The sequence below is a fragment of the Pelophylax lessonae genome (assembly GCF_965119305.1).
Source record: "Pelophylax lessonae genome assembly, chromosome: 2".
Lineage (NCBI taxonomy): Eukaryota > Metazoa > Chordata > Amphibia > Anura > Ranidae > Pelophylax > Pelophylax lessonae.
The window spans coordinates 565727511-565753766 of NC_138769.1; the positions used below are offsets into that span (position 1 = coordinate 565727511).

General features: G+C 42.8%; 1 protein-coding gene across 1 annotated transcript in view; it reads right to left on the reverse strand.

Moving 5' to 3' along the window:
* The window catches only part of TIMELESS (timeless circadian regulator), a 135122-nt gene that overhangs the window by 57806 nt on the left and 51060 nt on the right, over positions 1-26256 (reverse strand). Inside the window, exons 13-21 of the mRNA XM_082247164.1 lie at positions 21597-21719; positions 21365-21516; positions 21165-21262; positions 13922-14045; positions 13346-13547; positions 11555-11706; positions 11377-11462; positions 5002-5125; positions 3897-3979 (exon numbers count right to left, since the gene is read on the reverse strand). Of these exons, the coding sequence (XP_082103290.1) occupies positions 3897-3979; positions 5002-5125; positions 11377-11462; positions 11555-11706; positions 13346-13547; positions 13922-14045; positions 21165-21262; positions 21365-21516; positions 21597-21719 (1144 nt within the window). The remainder of the gene's footprint in view (positions 1-3896; positions 3980-5001; positions 5126-11376; positions 11463-11554; positions 11707-13345; positions 13548-13921; positions 14046-21164; positions 21263-21364; positions 21517-21596; positions 21720-26256) is intronic.

Sequence of the window (26256 nt, forward strand, 5' to 3'; positions counted from 1 at the left end):
TGAATGAGAGAGGTCAACGGGTTTGGAAAGAAGGAAAGACGTCCCCCCACCCCAGATAGGGATGAGGGCGCCCCTTCAGCCAGAGGATAGCTTGTCTGCGGAACTAGTGGAACCCGCTTTTGACTTCCCAGCCAAGGGCCTCTTAGAACCCACTGCAATGTGACGGGTGGGCTATTATTCCTTTGCCCTGCGAGCCTGCAGGAGGAAAGTGCCGTTTGTGAGCCGAGAAGAAAGGACCTGGTTTATGACGAGGCTCTTTGCTCTTGCTAACCTGTGAAAGCAGAGTACTCTTACCTCCCGTAAGACCTTTAATTCTTTCTTCAAAAGCAGCACAGAACAAACGGTCTCCTGCAAACGGTAGATCAGTCAGCACCTTTTTGGAAGCCTGGTCAGCCGACCAGTCCTTCATCCAAATCGTGCAGCGGAGGATCACCGCAGTCACAGACACTCTGCCAGCCAAAGGGGCCGAGCAACCAAGCATGCATCACAGATGTACTGTAGCCCCTGTATCAACTGATCCACCAGCTTAGGAGGATGTTGACCCCCTTTCAGATCCTGGTGTAAGAGTTTCGCCCATTCCATTTAGATCTGGGAGACCAAGGTGATAGCAAACACCGGCCTCAAAATTGAACCTGTCAGGGTGAAATGGTATCGTGCAAGAGCCTTAGCGCTCTTGTCCACAGGGTCCTTAAAAGACGGGGAATACTCCACCGGAAGTAGCGTTGCCTTATTTAAGCTGGAAACCCAAGAGTCCACTGTTGGTAGAACCATCAGCTTCTTCAAAAGACACTCCTCAAAAGGGATATCTCCTAGCGAAACGCTAGGTAATCCAACCATGGGTTTCTAAGATCCCCACTGACTAGCGACAATCTCGTCGAAATAGTCAGGAAAAGGGAACACCTTAGTCAGCTTGGATGGTCTACGGGTGCCAAACTGGGCAAACGGACGCAACATGAGCTGTGTCCTCCCCTTTCAAAGTTTCCCGTACTGATAGAATCAGTGCCTCCACAAGCGTCTTTTCATGCGCGCCTGTAGTGGAAGAGGAACCATCCTCACTGTCAGACCACTCAGGCTGCGTTGACGCACACCCAGTGGCTTGACTCGCGTCCGTGGCGGCCAAATCCACCTCAGATTCTGAGGAGGCAGAGGATACAGAAGAAGGCAGGGGGCACTTCTTGCTAGGCCGCTTTTGAAAGGCCATATCAACCTTTGACACAAGTGACTGTAGGACCGCCGTCATGGTTGCCAGGGTAGACTGATATCCGGAGGGTCCAGCAGCTTCTGAAAGTGGGTCAGGTGGTGATACTTGCTCCAGGGACTCCATGGTTAAACCGGAGGCCACCCTTAATATGCAAACAACTGTCACACAAAAAAAACCCCCGCACACAGCTACCGCTGGGGTACTGCAAGTCCCAGCGCACCAGCGGCGCTGCTATGGCAGAAGAGGGAACTGTATACCCGCAGGGACTCACCACCACCTACTCAGAGCAGAATACAGAGCGCCAAGCTGTTTGCCATGCTGCGATCAGAAAGGAAGAGGAAGTGCTGTCACTGCCACTAGAGACCACCGCCGCATCACCATTCAACAGGCTACAAGAAAATGGCCGCCGAATTGACTTCAATGGGAAACTCCAAAATCATGGCATGCTGGACGACACAAACATGCAGAGCTGTGCTGTAAATAGACAAACTCCCTGCTTTTCTGTCTCCTAAGTCCCTTCCCTGACACAAATTTCTAGCTGCTTTTATCTTCTGTATCGGAGAGCTTGTCAGTCATGCTGATAACAGAGGAATGGAGCAGCAGAAAGACACAGGACTTAGGGCTTTGGAGAGAGATAGGTAAACACTACAGATATATGTGCCCAGGTCAGATTTCATGAATGGGGTTTACATTGACTAAGAAAATATTATCTTTTAGATTGGAGCTAGGCAGGTGAAAACTGACCCAAGTCCCTTTACATCCGCCGCTCCATAGAGGAGAATAGAGAGCCCGATTGGGTCTGCCTGAAAAACAAACAGGCCGACCCGATTGAACGGTTATGTGAAAGGGGCCTTAGGAACTAGCCTAGGTGAAAGTCAGGTATGATTGGCACAGGGATTTTTGTCTGCCAGTTTTTGGTACATTTTTTTCTTAAATTTCTGTAGTTTGTTCTCTTTTCCCTAAAACATGTCAAAGTTATCACTTTTAGTGTAAATGCAGTCTTATAAATATGAGCCCAATAACCTTAGTATGGCAATATGAAAAAAAGAAGGGTGTAAAATTGAACAATAAGGTCTCGTTCACACCATGGTCAGTTTTTCTGCACGGGCACAAAAAAATAATATTGTTCTCTATGTGCCCTGTTCACACCACAACACTGCTATCACGTGCAGATTGTTTCTGAGCAAAAATCTGCAACGTGTATGCAGTTTTCTGCATGGGAAAAAAACTGACAGGACTGTGATAGACTCACCCGGGACAGAAGCTTTTGGAGGGGACATCAGGCTAGCCTCTTGTCTACTGACAATGGGCCCTGGCATTTAAGGGAACCCTTAGAGTAATGTTACTTTGGATTTAAGTCCATGTCTTCCCAAGACACAGACTGAGCCTGGGGTCCCTAGCTGCCCATTACCAATAAGGACTTCTCCACACAGTCCGACTCATAGCAGATGTTAAGATCATCAGCTCAACCACCTTTCTTCCACACATTGTTAAATGTGCTAATTAACACATCTATTATCTGCTACCAAACTATTAGGGGATGTGTTTACACTTCGGCTAATGTGTATTGTACTTTGTGAGCTTGATGCTGAAAAGTCTGTTACTGGGTTCTCCTGCTATTGTCTGAAGGTGTTCTGTGTTTACACTTCGAATAATATGTAATGCACTTTGTTTTAGCCTTATTGCCGCCAGTCTGCTCACCTAGGTTGGTTTAAGTGCTGAGTTAATTAGCATGGTAATTATACCATTGTCAGCTAGTAGTTGTTAGAAGGGGTAGATCACTGTTTGTATTGTTAATTGTGCTAATTAACTCACTTATTGTCTGCTAGGGGATGGGTTTACACTTTTAATAATGTGTATTGTACTTTATTAGCTTGATGCCGGCAAGTCTGACCTGGAATGAGATCCCTGATTGTCCAGGTGGTTAGTTGTTTAACTAACTTAATATTTATAGTGTAAATTATATTTCTGTATACAGTTGTGTTTACATATGAGAACGTGATAAGCCTCACCTGAGTGTGTAGTGTATAAAAAGCCTGTATTCTTGTTCAATAAACTGTTCCAGTTTTGTAGCTAAAACTAGTTCTGCCTAGTTCTTGGTTGCAATATGCTGCTATAATATCTGATATCTAGATTTAGGACTGGAGGAAGCGGTATACTGACGGAAGCACTCAAGCGCATTGTGGGTCGGTTCCGTCACAATGACATCAACATTGGTGTGAATAGGGCAGATAACTGACATGCATGAAAACTAAATGTCAAGGTGATGTCCACGGCCATGAAGACTGAGGTGATCTGATGTCTCTGCAAGTAAAATCTGTGTGGTTTTCCCATCAGTTTTTATGCACATATGGTGTGAACGAGCCCATAAGGCAACTTGAATTATCCTTTTCCTTCATCAAAGCAGATCATACACAGAATTTTTTTTTTTCAGTCCAAGCCCTCCTAACATATACTGAACAGAAAACAAAAGTAGGCCAAGGGGAATAACATCGCCAACTCACTAAGGTGAGGACAGGGAACAGGCTGATTGGCCAGAATTCTCTATACCAGACCTATTTTGGCTTAGTACAGGAGTTGACTCCAAAAGGCTGGAAGGAACTTAGAAACTGATAAACTGCGCTGGCTCATGACAAAATGTGTAACCTTAACTTTAAACAATGGAATACATTCTATAACAAAATATTGGATTTACCATCTGTTTCTTGAAACTCCTCAAAAAGTCTCTGAAGTTCCATCTCCTGATCTTCTGTCCAGAGCACAATTCGAGTTCCCTTACTGAAAAGATGCAAAAACAGAAAGTATTCAAGATTTGTTTGTGGTAGCAGCCAGTCATTTCTGATATACATTCATATAAACTGATGTTACCAAGGCTGTAACATACACAGAAAGCTCATCAGATGCCTGGCTATCTACCCAAGCACTTAGGCTCCATTCATACCTGAGCTATCCGAATCGCGGGACGCTTGTACGATGCCATTACTTCTCAATGTACCCCAATCGTGGCATGATTTTGCCACGATTGTCGGCTGACAAATCGTGGTTAAATCAAGCATACAAAATCGCGGGACAACTGTGGCCCAAAAGATGTTCCTTAACTTCTTTTGGGCAATAGGCGTCCCGTGATTTTGTTTGCGTGATTTTAAAGCCATTTGTCCGGCAAAAATCGTGGGCAAAAATCGCGCTGCGATTGGGGTACCATTGAGAAGTAATGGCATCGCACAAGCGTCCCACGATTTCAATCACGGCAGAATCACAGCGTTTTCCGCCCGCAATTCTGATCGCTCAGGTGTGGTTGGAGCCTTGGTCATTAGCATAAAAAAGCACACACCTGCTGGCCAAGGATTTTTTTGTCATAATTTTCATCAGCTGCATGTTTTCAGTGATGAAAATTTAACAAAAATATAATTTGAGTTCTCTGCCCTGTGCACTCCCTCACTCCCATTTACTTCCCTATCCCCACTACATGTTATTAGATTTTTTACTCCAGGAGAATAGGAGTTTCGAAATTCTAGAGAAATACTTAAATAATGTATTATAATTTAACTAAACCCATTCAATTTTAGTTGACTAAACTATGACAAAACTAAAATAATTTAGATGACTACAAATAAAAATGGCATTTTAGTAAAAAGACTATGACTAAAACTAAATTTAAATCTGACATAAAAAATAACATTGCCTGCTGGAGCAAAGAACTGTCTAGGAGCAAGTAAATGCTAATGTGAACACCTATGGAATATATGAGAGAATGCAATTATCTTACTATCAGATGCACAGAAGAAGAGATTATTGCTTACACTTCTTTTTTGAAATCCTTTGCACTGTCCGCAAGTCCCATCTGCACAAGATGGTTAATAATTTGTTTCCTAGTTCGAGATCCAGGCTTCAGGTTTGCCAAGATACTGTCCACAACATCAGCACCTGTAATGTTATAGTTTAACTTTTAAAAGGTTTTTATTTAAGGTAGAGCAAAGTATAAACAACCAAAAGTTGGCATCGCAGCACCTTTCAGGAAAATACAGAGTACAGGAATGCAACTCAAGAGAACGAACCTCCAGTACTGAAATGGTAACCTAATAATTTTAGTAATATTAGTTTTAATGTAGGAAACATACTACCAAGATGAGGTGTGATAACAAAGTAGCAGTACCAAAACTCATAGTAGAAAAAAAGTACAAACCCTAGAAGGTATCATCTTATAAACATTATCACATGTAGGTGAACTCAATAGGCACCAAGAGTGTCACTTAAATAAAATCACAAAAAAAAAAAACTAGCGAACCAAAATTACAGGAAAAAAAAAAACAGCGTAAAACAGAAGAGAAAAAGAAAGGGAAGTTAGAAGGAAAGGAAGAAACCTTAAAAAAGAAAGAAAATCTAGGTTAAACAGGAAGGGCCCGGAGACCTTACTGTGCTGGCAGTCCGAGATAGAGGAATGTGGAGGTATATTGCCCAGGGTTCCCAGGTACGTTCAAAGAGGGTCTGACGGTCATTAACAATACTAGCAACTTTTTCATGGATCACAAGCCACGAGATTTTATGTTTCATGCTTCTGAATAGTGTCTTCCACGCTCCTGCTATTGTGATCTTAGACGCTAGTGGGGGGGCAACCCTAAACCAGGCTGCTGTTCAATGGACAACCCAGTTAGCTTCTGGAGCACCAACACCCTGTTCCATAAATCCCTAATCTGAGGGAACTCCCACCATATATGCAGCATAGAACCTCTCAGTTTACAATTTCAGAAGCATTCCGCAGAAGCTGTGGTATACATCCTGGCTAGGCGAGCAGGGACCAAATACCATCTGGTTAGGACTTGTAATGTTATATTTTAATTAATAAAAAAGTACATCAACAAAGCTCAAAACAAGGTTCAGTTTACCTTTTTTGAGCCCCAACATTTCGGAGCTAAACTAGCCACCCCCCTCCCCATATAGTAGGTAACTTGATTTGGGAGTAACCAGCCACACACCTTGTATAATGCAGTTTCTTTTATATGAGTCCCTATCATTGTGTATCAGAAAAGGAGCCAACAGTCTGTGGCACAGTTCGATAAATTCATATATGCAGTCTTTTGCAGACTCTAACAGGGCTTCTTCTAAGATTGCCCAGTATTTGGCTCCATCCATCTTACGTGTTCCTGCTAAAGAAAAGCATCCCACAACTTGATGCTGCCACCAACATGTTTCACAGTGGGGATGGTGTGTTCAGGGTGATATGCAAGGTTAGTTTTCTGCCACACATAGCAATTTGCTTTTAGGCCAAAGTTAAATTTTGGTCTTATCTGACCGGAGCACCTTCTTCCACATATTTTCTGTGTCCCCCCACATGGATTCTCGCAAACTGCAAACAGGAATTCTTGTGGCTTTCTTTCAACAATGGCTTTCTTCTTGCCACTCTTACAAAAAGGCCAGATTTGTGGAGAACGACTAATAGTTGTCCTGTAGATAGATTCTCCCACCTGAGCTGTGGATCTCTGCAGCTCCTCTATGATTAGCAAAGGCGTTCTGGCTGCTTCTCTGATTAATGCTCTCGTTGCCTGGCCTGCCCGTTTTAGGTGGACAGCCATGTCTTGGTAGATTTGCAATTGTGCCATACTCTGTCCATTTTCGGATGATGGATTGAACAGTGCTCTGTGAGATATTCAAAGCTTGGGATATTATTTATAACCTAACCCTGTTTAAACTTCTCCACAACCTAATCCCTGACCTGTCTGATGTGTTCCTTGGCCTTCATTATGCTGTTTGCTCACTAAGGTTCTCCAACAAACCTCTGAGGGCTTCACAAAACAGCTGTATTTATAGTGAGATTAAATTACACATAGGTGGACTCTTTACTGATTGTATGTGAAATAATACCCCGCTAATTCAAATTATGTGTACAGCTGGTTGCACTACAATGGACAAAACGTTGCAATAAAAGTATAAAGTAAAAAGTGCAGAGCTAAACAAATTAGATGAATATAAATACCGTATTTATCGGTGTATAACACGCGCCGGCGTATAACACGCACCCCAATATTTGGAGAGAAATTTCAGGAAAAAAGCTTAAATTTAAAATAAACAGCTTTGAACTCAGAACATTTTTTTTTTTTTTAAATCAAAAGGATATCTCACCAGTGCCCATGAATGCAGCCTCATCAGCAGTCCAACAATGCATCCTCATCAGCAGTGTCCATGTATGCAGCCCACCAGCAGTGTCCATAATGCAGCCCACCAGCAGTGTCCATGTATGCAGCCCACCAACAGTGTCCATAATGCACCCCACCAGCAGTGTCCATGTATGCACCCCACCAACAGTGTCCATAATGCAGCCCACCAGCAGTGTCCATGTATGCACCCCACCAACAGTGTCCATAATGCAGCCCACCAGCAGTGTCCATGTATGCACCCCACCAACAGTGTCCATAATGCAGCCCACCAGCAGTGTCCATAATGCAGCCCACCAGCAGTGTCCATGTATGCAGCCCACCAGCAGTGTCCATGTATGCAGCCCACCAGCAGTGTCCATGTATGCAGCCCACCAGCAGTGTCCATGTATGCAGCCCACCAGCAGTGTCCATGTATGCAGCCCACCAGCAGTGTCCATAATGCAGCCCACCAGCAGTGTCCATAATGCAGCCCACCAGCAGTGTCCATAATGCAGCCCACCAGCAGTGTCCATAATGCAGCCCACCAGCAGTGTCCATGTATGCAGCCCACCAGCAGTGTCCATGCAGCCTCGCAAGCGCCATTGGAACTGACCATATTTGTTTTAAAAAAAGCTGGGAAGGAGCGCCGAGAGCTGAAGGGGCGGGCCGGGCCGAGGAGAAGTCCCGCCTCCTCTGCCGAGACGTGTGACGTCTGTCATAGGCGGGACTTCCGATGACTGTGCTCGCTCGTTCTTCCTTCTCCTAGGCCCGGCCCGCCCCCTTCTGCTCTTATGACAGACAGCTAGTCCTTCCTTCTCCTCGGCCCGGCCCGCCCCCTTCTGCTCTTATGACAGACAGCTAGTCCTTCCTTCTCCTCGGCCCGGCCCGCCCCCTTCTGCTCTTATGGCAGACAGCTAGTCCTTCCTTCTCCTCGGCCCGGCCCGCCCCTTCTGCTCTCGGCAATGCTTCCTGGCCGGTTTCTTTTTTTAAGATCGGCGTATAACACGCACTGCTGCTTTTTCCTCCATTTTTAGGAGGAAAAAGTGCGTGTTATATGCCGATATATACGGTATATCAAACAATAAATATCTAGTGAGGTATAAAGTGCAAAAGTGCCAATACTGAATAATCGTGACAAAGTCCATATAATGATTATAAAGTCCAGAAAGAAAGGACGATGAAAATCCCGGAGTAAACGCTGTAATAGAAATGGATCGTGCCATCTTGGATATTATGTATGTTTTTTACCTTTTAAATAAAATTGGAGGTTACAGTTTTACATTATGTGGAGGCTTCTTTTATCTCTATGGTCCAACGCATTGTATGACACTATTTTGTGAGTGGCGGTCCTATCGTGGAATCACGCTTGGAAACCTTCAGAGCTGCCTTCAAACATCACCTTTGGGTACACTCAAGCGTTGTCGAATCAGTACGAATGGTATCTGAGTCCATACTCTCTGGTAAGCAGTTTATCCTTATAGAGGGGTGGACAGTCACATAGTGGTGATTGAAGCACAGATGGTGGCACAATCCATTTCTAATATAGTGTTTACACCGGGATTTTCATCCTCATTTCTTTGTGGAATTTATAATCATTATATGGACTTTGAGTCACGGTTATTTAAAATTGGCACTTTTACACTTTATACCTCACTAGATAATTATTGTTTGATATATTCATATCTATCTAATTTTGTTTAGCGCTGCACTTTTTACTATATAACCTTTTTACTGATTAGTTGACTTTTGAAGACAATTGGTTCCACTAGATTTTAGTTAAAGCGGAGTTCCACCCTATTTTGAAACTTTGCTTCATCGATTACATTAAAACATCCTAAAAGAATTGGATAATTAATATTTTTTTTGTTTCACTTACCTTATTTTTCCTGAAAATTAACTTACCTTCCTTCCACTTCCTCCTCCTGCGGCCCCGGCCCCCGACGTCACTTCCTCCTTTGCATTGACTCCTGGGAGATGAGCGTCATCAATTCTAGGAGTCAATGCGGGCGCGTCATTCCCTGCTGAATCAATTAGAACAGCTTCTTGGCTTGCACAGAACCAGCTGCGGGATGACGCGCCTGCACCGTAAGTGACAAGCAGGGCATTCTGGGACTCCGACATCACGGAATAGGACACGAAGAGGGACGCTCCGGCTTCAGCTGCCCACAACGCAGATGGCAGTGCTGGGCAAGAAATTTTCAAGGTAAGTTTTTCTTCTTACAGATAAGCTAAACAGGGGACAATTCAGAGGCTATCGTTGCTTTAATGCCCTGGCTGTCCTAGGGGTATTTTTTGTTAAAAAATCTTTTTTTAGGGTGGAACTACACTTTAAGGGTATAAGAGTAAAGGTAGACTGAATACAAATGCATGCCACACTTTTCAGATATTTATTTGTTAACAATTTTGAAAACCATTCATCATTTTCCTTCCACTTCACAATTATGTGCCACTTTGTGTTGGTAGATCACATAAAATCTCAATAAAATACAATTACATTTTTTGGTTGTAACATGACAAAATGTGGAAAATTTCAAGGGGTATGAATACTTTATCAAAGCACTGTATTTAAAATCATTTAAAGAGGCATTGAGCTCTGAAAACAGTGCCCAAAACAAGCAGAGGGAAAAGGACTAGACAACTATTGCCTGTGGTCTTCCGCACCGACTTATTCTCTTTACTCACCTACCATGTCTTATCCTGCCGTCTTTGTATGGAGGAGGCTTTGTCAGAGCTTCCAGCAAGGAAAGCAGTAAACCGCACAGTAGTGAAAGCAACAAAACTCTAAAGCCTGGTACACACTACACTCTAAAGCCTGGTACACACTACAAGTTTTTTTTTTTGTTCAACCCAGCGGGCTGAAACAAAAAAACAAATCTGACAGCTCGGGAGGAGCCACTGTACTTACTATGTGAGGATAGTACTGCAATCTCCCCTGCCAAGCTATTGTGTTCTGATAGGGGCATGACCCCCTCGACAGAACACACCCATCAGCGCTCTCAGTCATCGGCTAAGAGCACTGATCAGATGCGGATCGGCAGACCTTTTTCTGTCGTGCCCATTCCGCAGAAGCCGGCAGATGCCACCAGACATGCCTGACAGTTCTATTGATTCAGATGATGCCATCTGACATTTTGCCTGTGTACTCCACTTAAGGCCCCTTAAAAGTCGCGTGATTTTGACTGGACTTGAAGCAATGCCTATGTCTTTGGACCTCAAAATGCATTAAAATCGGCCAAAAGTAGTGCAGGGACTACTTTGAAGTCGTACAGATATGAACAGTACTCATTGGAAATCTTGAGAACAACTTGTCATGCGACTTTGCAGTTCCAAATCGCAAGACAAGTCGCAGAAGTGTGAAATGGGCCTAAATCTCCTAAAACTAGCAGTGCCTTAGATTTACATTGCAAATTTACAGCTATAAAGGTATTGGCACCCCCACATACCAGGCAGTGCAAAGCAATTTTTCATTTGGAATTCAATGCAAAATGGTAATTTTTCAAACGACTGCCTAAAGTAAAGGATAAAATGTTATTTAAAAAAAGAAATAACAAAACATGTTATACTTATCTGCTCTGTGCAGTGGTTTTGCACAGAGCAGCCCCAATCCAACTTTTCTCAGGTCCCCCGCTGGCACTCTGGGCCACTCCGCCTTGCCAAGTGCCCTCATAGCAAGCTGCTCGCTGTAGGGGCACTCATGCGTGCTCGCTCCCAAGCTGGCTGTGTCACAGGACACAGAGCACGGATCAGGCCCACCACACACTGGCTGTGACTGACAACAGCGGGAGCCAATGGCTCCTGCATCTCAGCCAATCAGGAGGGAGAGACCCCGAAGAGCCTTGGGTCTCATACACAATCGCTGGATCGAAATCGGGCTTAGGTAAGTATGGGGGGGGGACTGAAGTGAGCTGCACACTGAAGGTTTTTTACCTTCATGCATATTTCATGAAGGTAAAAATCCTTCAGCCTTTACAACCACTTTAAGCAAACATAGCACAATCCATTTTAACAGTTTATAGAAAAAATAATAACACAAGGAGCCTTTACCTTCAATCTCTTTATACTGAAAGTACAAGGATCGAAGTTCGTCCTCCTCGTCTGGTGTCCATTTTATACGTTTTCGAGTATTATCACTGAATAATGAGAATGTTGGTTATTAGTACATGGCTATTGTATACAGAGTGTTGTACTCCTACTAGCACTATTCACCTTGCTAGAACCTCACCTTTCTTCCTCACCAGGCTTGCGGTAACCCTCTGTCATCTCTCGAATTACAGTAGTATTTTTCCAAAAAAGGAGCTCTACATAGGCCTTGTTGTTCGTAGCAGCAAGTGCAAAGAACTTATTCAGGATAAATTTAGAAAATGCTACTAGTTCCTGCAAAATGGAAGGGGCAAAAATGCCATCAGCACACATATCTATGGTCAAAACATAAAATCATATTTTAATTTCCAGTTTGAATTTCAATTATTTTGAGCCTGCTCACATTACCCTGAATGGTTGTGAAATTTGTAAACTTACTTTGTAAAGAATCCCATACTTTTATTTCTATGTATTCTTTGATACAATCCATTTTGCTCTGCGAGTGTGCGTTGCTGTATTACAGCGTGCCTTCCGAACCCCAGATGTGCTGGCAGCAGATATTTTAGAAAACAGAGGCAGTACAGGATTCAGAGCTTAAGGGCAGCGAGGTACCATGGGATAGTTCTTTGACTTTGAAAGTAAACAGCAAAGGAGAAGCTGCAAAGCATGCAGGGAATTCAGGATGTTGTGGATGGCTAGCGGAAAGGCAGCACTCACAATATGAAAGGAGATTTTTCAAGCAAGCTTGTACCGGATTGTCAATAAAATGAAGACAAGAGGTAGTGCTTCACAGTATACATAGGAATGTAGATCAAGTGACCCTGATCAAGATTCTGTGAATCTTTAGTATATGGTGACTTTCTTTGGTACAAGGGTCACTTGATCTACAGTCCCCAGGTATACTTTGAAGTGCAACATCTTGTATTTATATTTTGTTATCCATTTTCAGTGGTTGCTCAGCTGCTCAGGTTTGGCAGACTTTTCAGCCTTTGGCAGATCTGACAGTCAGTGCCAGGGCTTAGAATATTCAATTGTCAATAATAGCTATTGCTGTTACAATGCTTATATTATAAAATAAAGTATATGCTGTCACCACAGAACTCCTTTAATTGCATATGACAAAGTTCCTGACTAGTATTTGGATGAAACAGAACTTTATGATGCCAAGAATCATCAAAATATTCACATTTACAAAAGGGTCATACATGAAAAAGGCATAAACAACTCACCCTAGCTCCACCGCACTGTGAGAAGATAAAGAGCTAAGTGTCGGTGCTCAGGCTGAACGTCCAAACCAAATGTTATATGAATAAAGCAGGACACGAAAAGGCTTCTTCCAAGTAAAATTCTTTATTCCAGCATGGATAGCGGTGACAACATGACAAATGCTATGTTATGAGGAAGGCATAAAGCCGAAATGCGTCAGCATTTGTCATGCTGTCACCGCTATCCATGCTGGAATAAAGAATTTTACTTGGAAGCAGCCTTTTCGTGTGCCGGCTTTATACATATAATACATGAAAAGAGGCCTCACCGAGTCACATAGAGGTTGATTTACTAAAACAGGAGAGTGCAAAATCTGGTGTAGATGTGTAAGGTGGCCAATCAGCTTCTAACGTCAAATCGTTCAATTTAGTTTCGACAATAAAACCTGGAAGCTGTTGGATTTTATGCAGAGCTGCACCAGATTTTGCACCTTCCAGTTTTAGTAAATCAACCCCATATTGTCAGCATAGGCCTCTAGGGTCTAATCCCTGGACACACAGCCAAAGTATCTCAAACAGTAAAGCAAAAGCTTGTGATTTAACAGCTAAAAGCTGTCTAGTCTACCATACTGGAGCTAAAGATCTCAAAAAAGATCCTCAAATTGCATTCAGATGACTCATGGGAGTTCACTTATATCTACTAACTAAAAATCTTTCAGATTCCTTACCTTGAAGGCACTAGCTACAGGGTCATTGAGGATACGATTAAAAACACAGAAAACCGAGAGCTGAAAAAGCAGCGCCTCCATTTTCAAGTCATAAGCAATACGGTGCAACATCTTCACCACACAGTGGTTGGTATGGGAGCCGTTTTGCGGATAGGTCTTCAGCAGCAAAACATAGGTCTTCACCACATTGGAGCTGGCAAATCTGCACAGTATAGAGTTATTATTACCAGATTGTAAGAAACCCTTAATAATTTAAAGACAACACAACATTGTAGCTATAAAATGGACAACATTCATGTATAATGGCAAAGAGGAAAAAGCCAAGGTGAACAGATCCTAGATGTAAAACTGAGCATTATCTGTAAATACTGGGAGCAATAGCACAACTTTTCTAAAGCACCATGTTTCATTGTGTTCCTGTATATACTAAGAAAATGAAGAAATCTAAATGATCTGAAGAAATAATTGCAAAATCCATCCAAACAGACCAGGGTACTCATAGAATAAGGGAGCTGTTAACTATGCCTGCTTTGCTAGATTAGATTTTAATAAAAATAGATTTAAAAAAGAACTAACCTCTTCATATAGTCCAAAAAGTTAAACTCCTTCTCAGACACTTGAACTGAGGTGAGCTCCTCCTCTATTTCCTCCTCATCTTCCTCTTCTTCTTGCTCCTCATTATCTTCAACCTGAGATGATCCTGCATTTAAACATTTTAAAATTAATTACATATACATTTACAACCACTTCAAAATCAATGCAATTAGATGTTCAAAATTAGGTGTCAATGATTAAAACCTCCCTCGTAAGCATACAGGAGTCTTATTTAAGCACTTGCCGACCAGCCGTCATAGTTATACTGCGGCAGGTCCTCTCTGTTACGTGAAACGACATACCTGTACGTCGTTTCATGTAGCAGTTAGTGGGGGCCAATTAGCTAGAGGGGGAGCCAATCAGCGGGTCTGCCGGGCACCCACAATTGCGCCCCATGGAGACAGAAAGGCGGTCTGCCGAAGTAAACACGGTACACCGTTGTTCTGTCAGTGATGAACACAGGTATCCTGTGTTTCCTCCTATCCTGTAAGTACATCCCCCACAGTGTTAGAAAGCACCCCCTAGGCACACATTTAACCCTTTGATCACCCCTGGTGTTAACCCCTTCCCGGTCAGTGTCATTAGTACAGTAACTGTGCATATTTTTAGCAATAATTACTGTAGTGATGTCACTGGTCCCCTCAAAAGTGTCAAAAGCGTCAGTTAGGTGTCTGATCTGTCAGCTGCAATTTCATAGTCCCGCTAAAAATCGATGATCGCCACCAATACTAGTATAAACAATAAATAAATAAATAAAAAAGACATTAAATCTTTCCCCTAGTTTGTAGACACGATAACTTTTGCGCAAACCAATCAATATACACCTATTGGTATTTAGTTTTACCAAAAATATGTAGCAGAATACATATTGGCCTAAATCGATGAAAAAATTAGATTTTTTAATGTTTTTTATTGGTAATGTTTTATAGCAGAAAGTAAAAAAATATTGTGTTTTTCAGAATTGTCGCTTTTTTTGTTTTTAGCGCAAAAAAAAAGAAGAAAAAAAACAGCAGAGGTGATCAAATACAACCAAAAGAAAGCTCTATTTGTAGGAAAAAAAGGACATCAACTTTTATTTGGGTACAGCGTCGCACGACCGCGCAATTGTCAGTTAAAGTTAAAACTCCTTAAGGGGGTAAAACCTACCAGTCCTTAAGTGGTTAAACCTCAGATATCTAGATGTCTAGTGATCTCTTTGCTAATGACAATGATAAAGTGTGATGGATGTGGCATCAGATCCGAGCCACCTTAATCAGCATGTGAAAAATAGCTCACACCTCACTGTCACTGGGTTTCATTAACTAAGCAGTCAACCCCTTACTCTATTGTAAATATCAGCATTCACAAAAATAATTATGCCCATTATTAAATGTCAGTAATACACACAGTCATCACATACAGCAATATTCCAGAGATTTACAGAAGAGTAGCGCTCTTCAAAGAGACAGGAGTTAAGCGTTAGCAAATTTGAGACAATGTAAACCATTTTAAAAAAACATTGTTTAACAACAGAAAAGGTAAAAACAGTGCAAATAAAAGATCTACATAAAAAAGGTATTACAACGGAGTGCAACAGAAAAACAAAAAGATTTTAACAATGAAAATGCTTAAAGTCCTGGCTCTGAGATTAGCAAAGTCCAGCCAATGAGCAAGACGGATCAGTGGCTCTCCTAAACCTTGGCTGATGTTCCTTGCTTGATGGTACAAGAGAAAGCTTCAGACTACTAATGTAGTCTCACTTTTCTGGTCCCAAAAGAGGGTGTTGACCGAAATGATCTGACCAATGGGAAGGCCTGAGGACTGGGCGATGGGATGTCCCAGTCTTTATGATCATTCAATTGCTCCTCCTGTTAGATACAGTTTTCTAAATGTATTAATATTTTGAGTGTACCCCATGTCGTGATCTGGTAGCCCATATATTATTGTACAGTATGCAATCTCCATTCCAGCGATACTAAACATGATATCCCTCAGATTGGCAGGTCACCCAGGAGGTGGAAGACAACTAGTCCGTCTCATGAATATGATAGATTAGTCATATATAATCTTAAACCATTCAGTTTCTTCCACAATCAAAAAATATACCCAACAGAAATGTAGCTTTATCATATCTAATTTTATGGATTATATGTAAACTTTAGAGATTTTGAATTTGGGAAGAGGTCTTTTGCAGTTGAGTTATCAATAACCACCTCAACACTGGGGCACTTTGACCCCCTTCTTTCCCAGGCCAATTTTCACAGCTCTTACAATTTGAATGACAATTAGGCGGTCATGCAACACTATACCCAAATTAAATTATTTTTTTTTCACACAAATATTGGTCTCCTTTGGAGGTATTTATTGCCCACTGGGGTTTTTATTTTTTTGTGCTACAAATGAAAAAAGACCTATAATTTTGAAAAAAAAAAAAAAAAAAGTGTTGTTTCGGTTATACAATTTTTAAAAAAGAAGTAATTTCTCTTCTTAAATTTTGACCAAAATTTATACTGCTACATTTCTTTGGTAAAAATAACCCAAATCAGGGTATATTATTTGGACTGTGTGAAAGTTAGAGTCTAGAAGCTACGGTACCAATCACTGAAAATTAATCACACCTGATGTACTGACTACCTATCTAAATTCTTGAAGCCCTAACATGTCAAGACAGTACAAATACCCCCCAAATTACCCCTTTTTGGAAAGTAGATAGTCTGGGGTATATATAGTAAGAGGCGAGTTTTTTAAAGTTGTAATTTTTTCCCACAATTTTTTGAAAAATTAAGAATTTTTTTTTTTCCACAAAAATGTCATATTAAACAAGTTATTTCTCATACACGGCATTGGCATACTTGCAACTACACCCCAAAACACATTCTGCTACTCCTCCCGAGTATGGCGATAGCACGTGTGAGACTTTTTCACAGCCTTGCCACATAGATAAGCGCAACATCCAAATAGAAACTTCAGCCATAATCCAGTTTAAGACCAGGCCTTCTTCTGACCCTTTTTGTTTAAGTAAAAAATCAGTATTTTTGCTAGAAAATTACTTTGAACCCTCAAATATTATATCTTTTTGTAGCAGAGGCCCTGGAGAATAAAATGGTGGGTTTTGCAAACTTTTATGGTCACACAGTATTTGCGCAGCAGTTTTTTTTGTACGCAATTTTACACACTAATGTACAAATACATTTTTATAAATTTCAATGCACACAGAGACAATATAATACCCAAACTTTCAGTAAAATATAAAATTTGGCGCTTCGCTGGGTAAATAGATACCAAACATATCACACTTTAAAATTGCACACGCTAGTGAAATGGCACCAGACTTCGGTATTTGAAAAGTTACACAGGTGGTCTAGTGCTAGAATTATTGCTCTCGCTGTGACTTTCGCGGTAATACCTCACGTGTGGTGCTATCGCAGTTTACGTATGTGTACGGGATCAATGTGCGTGTTCACCTTTACACGCAAGCATGGGGGCGCATTAAATATGTTATATATTTATTGGTGGGACACTGGTACACTGACAGATGTTGATATCACAATGGTGCACTATTGCAGATGTTTTGTGCACTGGTACAGATATGATGGGACAATGACATGTTTTGTGCACGGGTAAAGATGTTATGGGGACTGACAGATGTTTTGTGCACTGGTACAGATGTTTCATGGGGACACCGAAAGATGTATATGGGTAAAGCGGTGTCAGTGGTGCTTGGTGTAATGTTTTTGGGGGATCTGTGACAGCTCTGTCTGTAAAATCATCCTTACGCACAAAGCTGTCACAGATCTTGCAGATTCCCCCACCCCCCCCCCCCCCCCACCCCCCACACAGAGCTCTCACTGAGCTCAGTGGAGAGAACTGTCACAGAGACAAGCATCTGTTTACATTGTGAAGGCTGTGATTGGACACAGCCGTCACATGATCGGGAGGTCCAATCACAGCGCCCATATCTCGATCTCGACTTGGCTGTGTCCTGTGATCACAGCCTTTACAGGATCACGCTGCTGCGTGGCCTCGAGGCAACGAGCAGGCGCTTCTTTCTGAGGGGCGTATGAGAACGTCCACTCAGAATGACTGAGCTCCCACCCAGTCATTTATATGCAGTGGCCGGGTGGGAGGAGGTTGAAGACCAAGCCTAAATGGCTTCACAATATCAATTTTATTGCACACCATGTACTGCTACTGGGTTTAAAATATCCCTGAGATCCCAGTGTGGGAAATCTGTAATGCTTTCAAAATTTTACAATGCCTGATCCCAAAGCACTCAATGGGAAGTGCTAAAAACCTTTTGGATGTTTACTACCAACAGCCATTAAAGTGGATGTAAACCCTTACATATACCCTGGGAAGTGAACAGCCTCCGATAATAAACCGGGATTATAAAAATCTTCCTACATAAGTTTTACATGTATATCTGCTATCTTTAGCTTGCAATATTCTTTAGAATTCTAACATTTCTTCTTCATTCAGTAGTAGAAGTGGATTCTTGACATACACTGGGAGACAGCCGATTGGAGGAAAGACACACATACACCCCCTCCACATAGGTGAAGGAAGGAATGTGCACAGTTGTAAAGTGTCAAGACAAGCTCTCTGCTAATCTTTTTATAGCAACCTCCCACAACATAAATTTCAGGCTGGTTTTATCTTGGTTGACAGAACTTGTCAGAAGTTATCATGCTGATAACAGAGCAAAGAAATCGCAGAAAGACAAGGGACTCGGAGCTTTGGAGAGAGAAAAGAAAACGCTACAGATATAAGTGCTTAGGTCAAATTTCATGAATCAGGTTTACATCCACTTTAAGATAACTCATGACATACTGCAGTGTTCTGCTTTAGATCCCCTGCTAAAACATTCAATTAACTATTTACAGCTTTAGCAAATCCCTGTTTATTAGTTATCGATTAGTTATAAAAAGTATCCTGTTCTCTTTGCATTGCTTCCTTTTTGTTAAATCCCTGGTGTTCCTGCTAATGGTGCATTCTTCGGCCTCCTTGATTGGCCAGTGCTGGATGACATATCTCTCACATATGCGAAAGAGTCATTTCACCAAGGCACACAGACACCAAGCTGGGAATCTAAACCCAGGTAGGAATGTAAACTTAGAAGACTGCAAAAAGGCTGGGAAGTTCATTTTATTACATAAGCAACATATGTCTCTTCTGCAATAAAGAGCCGGACTGTTCATACGTTTTTTTTTTTTTAAAGACTTTATTTCTGCTTTAAGTGGTTTCTAGAGTAGTGACTGGAGGGAGGTTAGGCTACATTTACAGCCTTCTGTGTCTGGTATAAACCAACTTGATATGCTTCTCAGACAAAGTTTTTTACATTTCAGCTAAATACAGTTAAATGCACAATGTAAATTACACCATTTAAAATCATTACATATATTTATATGCATTTAGAAATGTTCTCTAAATGAACATTAATGCATGCATGTCATTACCAGTGTGAATGAGGCCTTAGGGCATGGTTATTTGATATTTAAAGTGATTGTAAAGGTTTGATTATTTTTAATCTTTTTTTTTTTATAAATAACATGTTATATAATGGTTTTGCACAAAGCTGTCCCGATCCTTCTCTTCTGGGGTTTCCCGCCGGCGCTCTCAGTTCCTCCTCTCCTGCGTGTGCCACCATAGGAAGCTGCTTCCTATGGTGGCTCATGTGTGGGTTTGATCCTGAGCTGGGCTATGTGCGTCTATTTACATACACAGTGTAACTTGGCCCTAAGCGCTACCCCCCCTCCTCACAGGATTTGACAGCAGCAGGAGCCATTGTCCCTGTGAGAAGACAAAGAGCAGTGCTGCTGCTCTCAGGCGCAGCACTGGATCACTCAGGTAAGTATTTGAGGTGGGCCAAAAATACATTTGAAATTAAATCTTTATTATTTTTAGGCAATACATTGGTGTGTGCGGATTTCTGTCAGTTACAGGCTGGGTCAGGCCCATCCAGCCTGTGTCTTAGAACAAGAGCCTCCATCATTCTACATGTAATATCCCACCCCCATTGTGTTTAGCTGGTTAGTGGGCATGGAGGAGAAAGGAGAAAGTGGGTTGTCATTTTCCACTGTATATACGCCCACATGTGTGACTCTATAGTCACATGAGCTGCTCAGATGTGATAAGAAGGAAATGCTCAGCATTGAAACTCTCTGAAAATAAGCATGTGCAGAGTTGCCACCACAGCTGCAAAATCCCTAGCTGAATTGGGGACATGAACAGAAGGTGGAGATGGAAAGCAGCAGGATCAACCAGGTTTTTTGCAGAAGAAAGGAATTGAATCCCATAGTGATTAAGTGAGTATATACTGGATTTATCAATAGTTTTTTTTCATGATGTGGGTTAAGTAAAACTTTGAAAGGCCCTAAAAGAAGCAGGGGAATTCCCTCTGGAAGGTTAATTTGCAAATCTGTCAATCTAATACAAATATACTGAGAGATATGTTTTTTTAATTTTGTAAAAGCTTATCAATATTTACTTCCAGGTAAATTAGAACTCAAATTCTGCACTCATTGAAAATAAAATATACCCTTCAGAAAATAAATTCAGACAAGAGTAGTGAGTAACCCATAAATAAAAATCCAACATTAAAGCGGAGTTCTAGTCACCAAATAAAAATCTCAATGAAAATACCCCCGGGACAGTCAGCGCTAGTACATTCCACAATGGATAGCCTCTGATCCGTCCTGGTTCGCACTTACCTTTTGGAAGAAATACTTACTTTGAAAATTTCTTCTCCAGCGCTGCCATCTCAGGTGTGGGCAGCTGAAACCAGCGTGATCCTCTTCTGTGTCTTCTTGCGTCCTCGTCGGTCCCACGATGCACTGCGCCGGCCCCGCCGTCACTTCCGGGGCTGCAGCGTCATCCCTGCACAGCTTCTGGGCATGCCCAGAAGCTGTTTAGCAAGGTATGACGCACCTGCACCGGAACTGACGTCGGGGCCGGTGCAGGCGCATCGATTCCTGGGAGCAATGACGTTCAGCTCCCAGGAATCATTGCAAAGCGGAAGTGACGGCGCGGGCCGCGGCCGCCGAGGAAGTGGAAGAAAGGGGAGTATTTTTTTCTGCAATTACAAGGTAAGTAAAAAAAATAAAAAATCGTAATTATCCATTTCTGTTTCAGGTGACTAGAAGCAAGCGGATGGCCCAAAATCGACTATGTAGATTTTGGGGCCGGAACTCCGCTTTAAGCTTTACTTGCACAAGATTACAACTGAGGGACAGTGAACAATACTTACTGGGAAGATCAGCAAAAAAAATTTGCTTGAGAAGTTCAACTTCTTCCTCTGGTCCAAATTCGGACGATCCAAACACATCGCCCTCTGGCCAGACTTCCCTGCGTTAAAAAGTCACAGGTGGTAAGCTTTACTACATATTTTTTTACATTAAGTGAAAATCTGTACGTCTGCTAATAGAACTACAGCAGTACAATGCTTACCTGGCAGAACGGAGCAGAACCAGAGACTCTGCAGCTTGCCCACTTAAAAGGCCGTTCTGAATTCGTACCAAAGCTTCACTCCTTTGGTCTTCTACAGGTATTTCAGAGGCTGCATCAAAGGGAACAACTTCTTCTGGTAGACCTTCTGCACCCTAGTTTAGTTGGACAGGAAAATCAGAAAAGAATGCCTAGCCACTAGTACAAATGGTTCCTAGAAACAAACAGACATTACCGTAGCACAGCTGCTCAACCTCTCAGAAAGTGTTTTCCAAATTTCCTCCAGCTCTTCTGGACTTTTTTGCTGCTCCTCACTCCTGCTGGGTTTCTTCTTTTTCTTTCTTTTAACTCTTCGGTTCTATGTAAAGAGAACACAAACATCAGGCTTCCTTTTACTGGACACTTGAAGTCATCATAAGCAAATCTACAAGACCCTCTTCAAAGCCCTGAATAAGACTATAAATGACAGTGTACAGTGTGATAATGTGCAGTTCTGAATTGATCAGATTTAGGTTACTTTGAGTCAAATTCGTAAAATATTATTCTGGTTTGTTGTTCCGAGTTATAAACACAAAAAAACAACCGATTACTAACAACCACTGGCTGCAAGAAAAGATTTCAGGTTTGTATGACATTTTTTTGTGGCACCATCGTCCTTATTTAGCAAGGAAGTTTAAAGGAAAAGTTCACTTCGTTAAAAAAAAGAAAATTTTTTTTTTTTGCAGGGAAAAGAATGAGCATTTATTATTTTTTGTAGTAGGGGCCTGTAAAACATTGCACCAGTGAGATTGCTGATGCCATGCAGGTCTCCTGAACACTGTTGGTGTATCTGCTTGCCCGTACATCCTATGTGGATAAGCCGATACTTCCTGACAGGAAGACTCAATGAACTACCACAGCACAATGGCAATGCATTAAGAACTACAAGTCAACAGCCGCTAAGGTTGTCGGGACTTGTAGTTCATTCAGACACACTGAGCTGTGTGTGTGAACGACGCTGCTGTGTGGGTGGAGCTTCTCCCTTTAATGCTGCCACAGGGAGGGGTGGAACATGGAACATGTAACATGATCCCAAAAGGTGAACTTATCCCTTAAATCGAAAAGTGAGAAATTTTAATTCCAACCAATCAGAATTCACTCTCAAACTAGTACAGGATCTATCTGACTAGTTGGTCTTGGCTAATACACAAGAAAAAGTACTCTGGATCAAATAAAGATGTTTATATAAATCCCTGTTATACTTCCCAACAATTTTGTACACAAATCTCAACGTACAGGAGCGGAATTGATTCTTTAAGAATGGTCAACCTAGTTTTCAAAGCAGTATTTTGTTCTTCAACTTAATTTCATTGCTCAGGAAGTAGGCAGACAGACTACGCTTGTTCAAGTTGAGGAGGGGGGGGGGGGGGGGGGAAATAGCCTTTAAAGGGAACCTGACAGATCTGGATCACTGCCAACCCCCAAACTGTCCTAGCTTACTACATCGTAAGTCAGTGGCCTTAAAGCAGAGAGACTGCCTCTACTATAGATAAGGGGGTACCTTTGGACAGCAGCATTGTTAATCTGTGGGAAGAGGGGTGTTGGATGTTCTAGCAGAATTAAATACACAAACAAATTGAAGCCAAACTTCATAAGTGGTTACAGCAACAGTTTTGTTTCTTTTGGCAGAAAGTTTTCACATAAATAAAAAACGGACCATTGTAAGCACCTCTGCCAGTGGTAAATGGCTTGTCTCATCCCTCTAACAGCTACATCTGCAAAAGAGTTTGTTCTTTTGAAAAATAACAGACTTACTTGGCCAGATCACCAGGTAAAAATAAAAGAAAAATTGGATTTTTGACTTACTGTAAAATCTATTTCTATGATAATCATTTAAGGACACAGCTCCTTATCTTCTTGACCATTGGGTTTTACTGCCCCCTACAGGAGGACACTGGGCAGTAAAAAGCTTGTCTACACCTACGGGGCAGTCCCAGGGGGTAGGCTCCCACTCTCAGCTATAGCCACTCAGTATGAGTGGTATAAGCAGTGTCAGAAGAAAGCCAAATCCAGAGGGGTAGGTGCTGTATCGGTCAATGAACATCAGAGAAATGGATTTTATGGCAAGTGAAAAATCCCCTTTTCTCTTTCGTTCATCGACAGACACAGCTCCTTATCTTCTTGACCATTGGGACGTCCCAAAGCAGTATCAAACATGAGGGGTGGGAACAGCAAAAAAAAAAATCCCAAGGCTAAACCATAGCCAACCAGATAACATGGAACTCAACCATAAACAACTGGAGCTCACCTGAAAAAAACAATACACCCTCAAAGAGGGCCAGGTCCTCTAAACAGCAGCAAAACCTTGCAGCCAAAAGAAGCATCCACAGATGCCAACACATCAGTGAAAGGAGGAACCTGACCCCTAATGGAATAGGCCTGAATCACAGTCTGTCTGATCCATCTGGAAATGGTCGTGGCAGAAGCGGCCAACCCTTTCCGAGGTCCATGCCTTCCAAGTATGATGGTGGATTTTCAAAGAGGTCGATTTTCTAGCCTTTAACAGCGTAGGAATCACAGATTCAGAGAAACCTCTATCCTTCAGCACCTTGCTTTCAATAGCCAAGCCGTTAAAGCCAGCAACTGTAAAGCAGGATTGGCCCTTGGGACAGTAGACCTTCCCTGAGAGGAAGTCTCCAAGGAGCATTGGCGACCAGCTGTATCAGATCGCCGTGCCAAGACCAGCAAGGCCTGTCTGGAGCCACTAGAATGCGTCTGTGGCGTCGGCCAGAGGATCCCCAGACCGTGCCACAAACCTCTGTACCTTCCTTGAAATGTGTACAGCAGAGAGAGCAGGAACGAATCGGTCTGCCTACCTTAGAATGCCAGCTACTTCCCGAGCCGCCAGGACACTTCTTGTGCACCTTTGGTGATTGCCATAGACCACGGCCGTGACTTTGTCCAATTGAATTTGCACCAGACACCCCTGAAGACGAATTGACCAAGGATCCAGACAAAGTCTGATCGATTGGAGTTCCAGTACATTAATCGGCAGTCTGGACTCTTCAAAAGTTCAGATCCCCTGAGCACAATCTGTGCCGAGGACGTCTCCCCACCCGGACAGGCTAGCATCTGTGTTGACAACCGTCCAGTACAGGGGGAGAAAGGAATTTCCCGGTCTAAGTGTCAGGGAACGAAGCCACCTCTAGAGACCGTGGATTCTTGTCCCATTTCACCGGAATCTTTTTTCCAGAGATCTTGTGTGGAACTGTGCAAACGGAACCGCCTCAAAAAGGTAGACACTATCAGGCCCAGCACCCGTATGCAAGCCCAGAGGGATGGCCGTCTGCTGGACAACAGAAGCTGAACTGCCCCCTGCAATGTCTGGAGTGTTTCTTCCTTTGGAATTTTTCCAAAGGAAGAAAGACTCTGGCTGAGGCCGAGTCCAGAGTCAAACCCAGATAGTCCAGTTTTATAGACGGAACCAGAGCACACTTCTGAAGGTTCAGAATCCAACCGACCTACCTCAGAGTTTGCAGAGTAATCTCGAAGTCGCCCATCAAAGCAGTCAGAGACTACGCTCGCAGAAGATCGTCCAGGTACCCCAGTACCGCGATCCCCTGCTGACGCAACAATGCTAGCACCGGGGCCAACACTTTTGTGAAGACCCGAGGAGCGGAGGCGAGACCAAAGAGTAATGCCACAAACTGATAATGCTCCTCGCCCATGGCAAAGCAGAGGAAGCACTGGTGACTGGCACATATTTGAATGTAAAGGTAGGCGTCCTTGATGTCGACAGAAGTGAGAAAATCCCCCTGATGTAAGGACGCCACTACCGTGCAAATGGACTCCATTCGGAACTTCTGTACCCGTACAAAGCCATTTAGCACCTTGAGGTCCAGAATTGGACGTGCCTTGCCTTCCTTCCTGGGAACTGTAAAGAGGTTTGAGCAAAACCCCTGAAAACTTTCCAAAGTCGGCCCCAGAACAATCACCCCTTGAAGTAACAAGTCTTGCACTGCCCCAAAGAGACACCATAAGCGATCTGGGGACAAGTGCAGGCTGGAAGGGAAGAACCTTTCCAGAGAATAAGACCAAAACTCGATTTTGTAGTCGGACTGAATGACTTTGTGGACCCACTTGCCCTGTACCAGGGAGGTCCATGGATCAGGAAACCAGCAAAAACTTCCCCCCACCCCAGATATAGGTGAGGGTGCCCCTTCATGCAGAGGAAGCCTTGTCTGCAGGTCTGGAAAAGCACGCTCGTGGCTTGCCAGACCTGGTCCTCTTGGAACCTCCAGTGGATCCCTTGTCTTGAGACCCTGAGGGGCGAAAAGGCCTCTTATGAGCCGAGAAGAATGGCCCACGTCTGCAATGGGGCTCCTTGCCCTTGGTAGCCTGCGGAAGAAGAGTACGCTTCCCCCTATGAGACCCTTAATGATGTCATCCAAGGAAGCTCCAAACAGGTGATCCCCTACAAGGAGGAGATCAGATAAAGCCTTCTCAGAAGTCTGGTCCGCAGACCAGCATTTCAGCCAGATAATATGCAGAAGGACCACTGCCAGACTGAGGGGACCCTCTGGATATAAATTATCAAGTCTGTCGCACAGTCCGGCAGTTGATTGTAGATTCTCACAGAAATAAAATAAAGATAGGAAAAAGTTCCATTTAAAAAGGGAAAAAATTGCCAGGACCAGAGATCCCAGCAAGGAACTAGGTCCTTACTCCTGACTAGGCAGAAAAAAACTGAGTGCCTATAGCTGAGAGTGGGAGTATATGCCTATGGGGCATTCCCAGGGGGTAGTCAAGCATTTTCTGCCTAATCTCCTACTCCTGTAGGGGGCAGTATAACCCAATGGTCAAGAAGATAAGGAGCCGTGTCTGTCAATAAACGAAAGAGAAAAATACATATACGA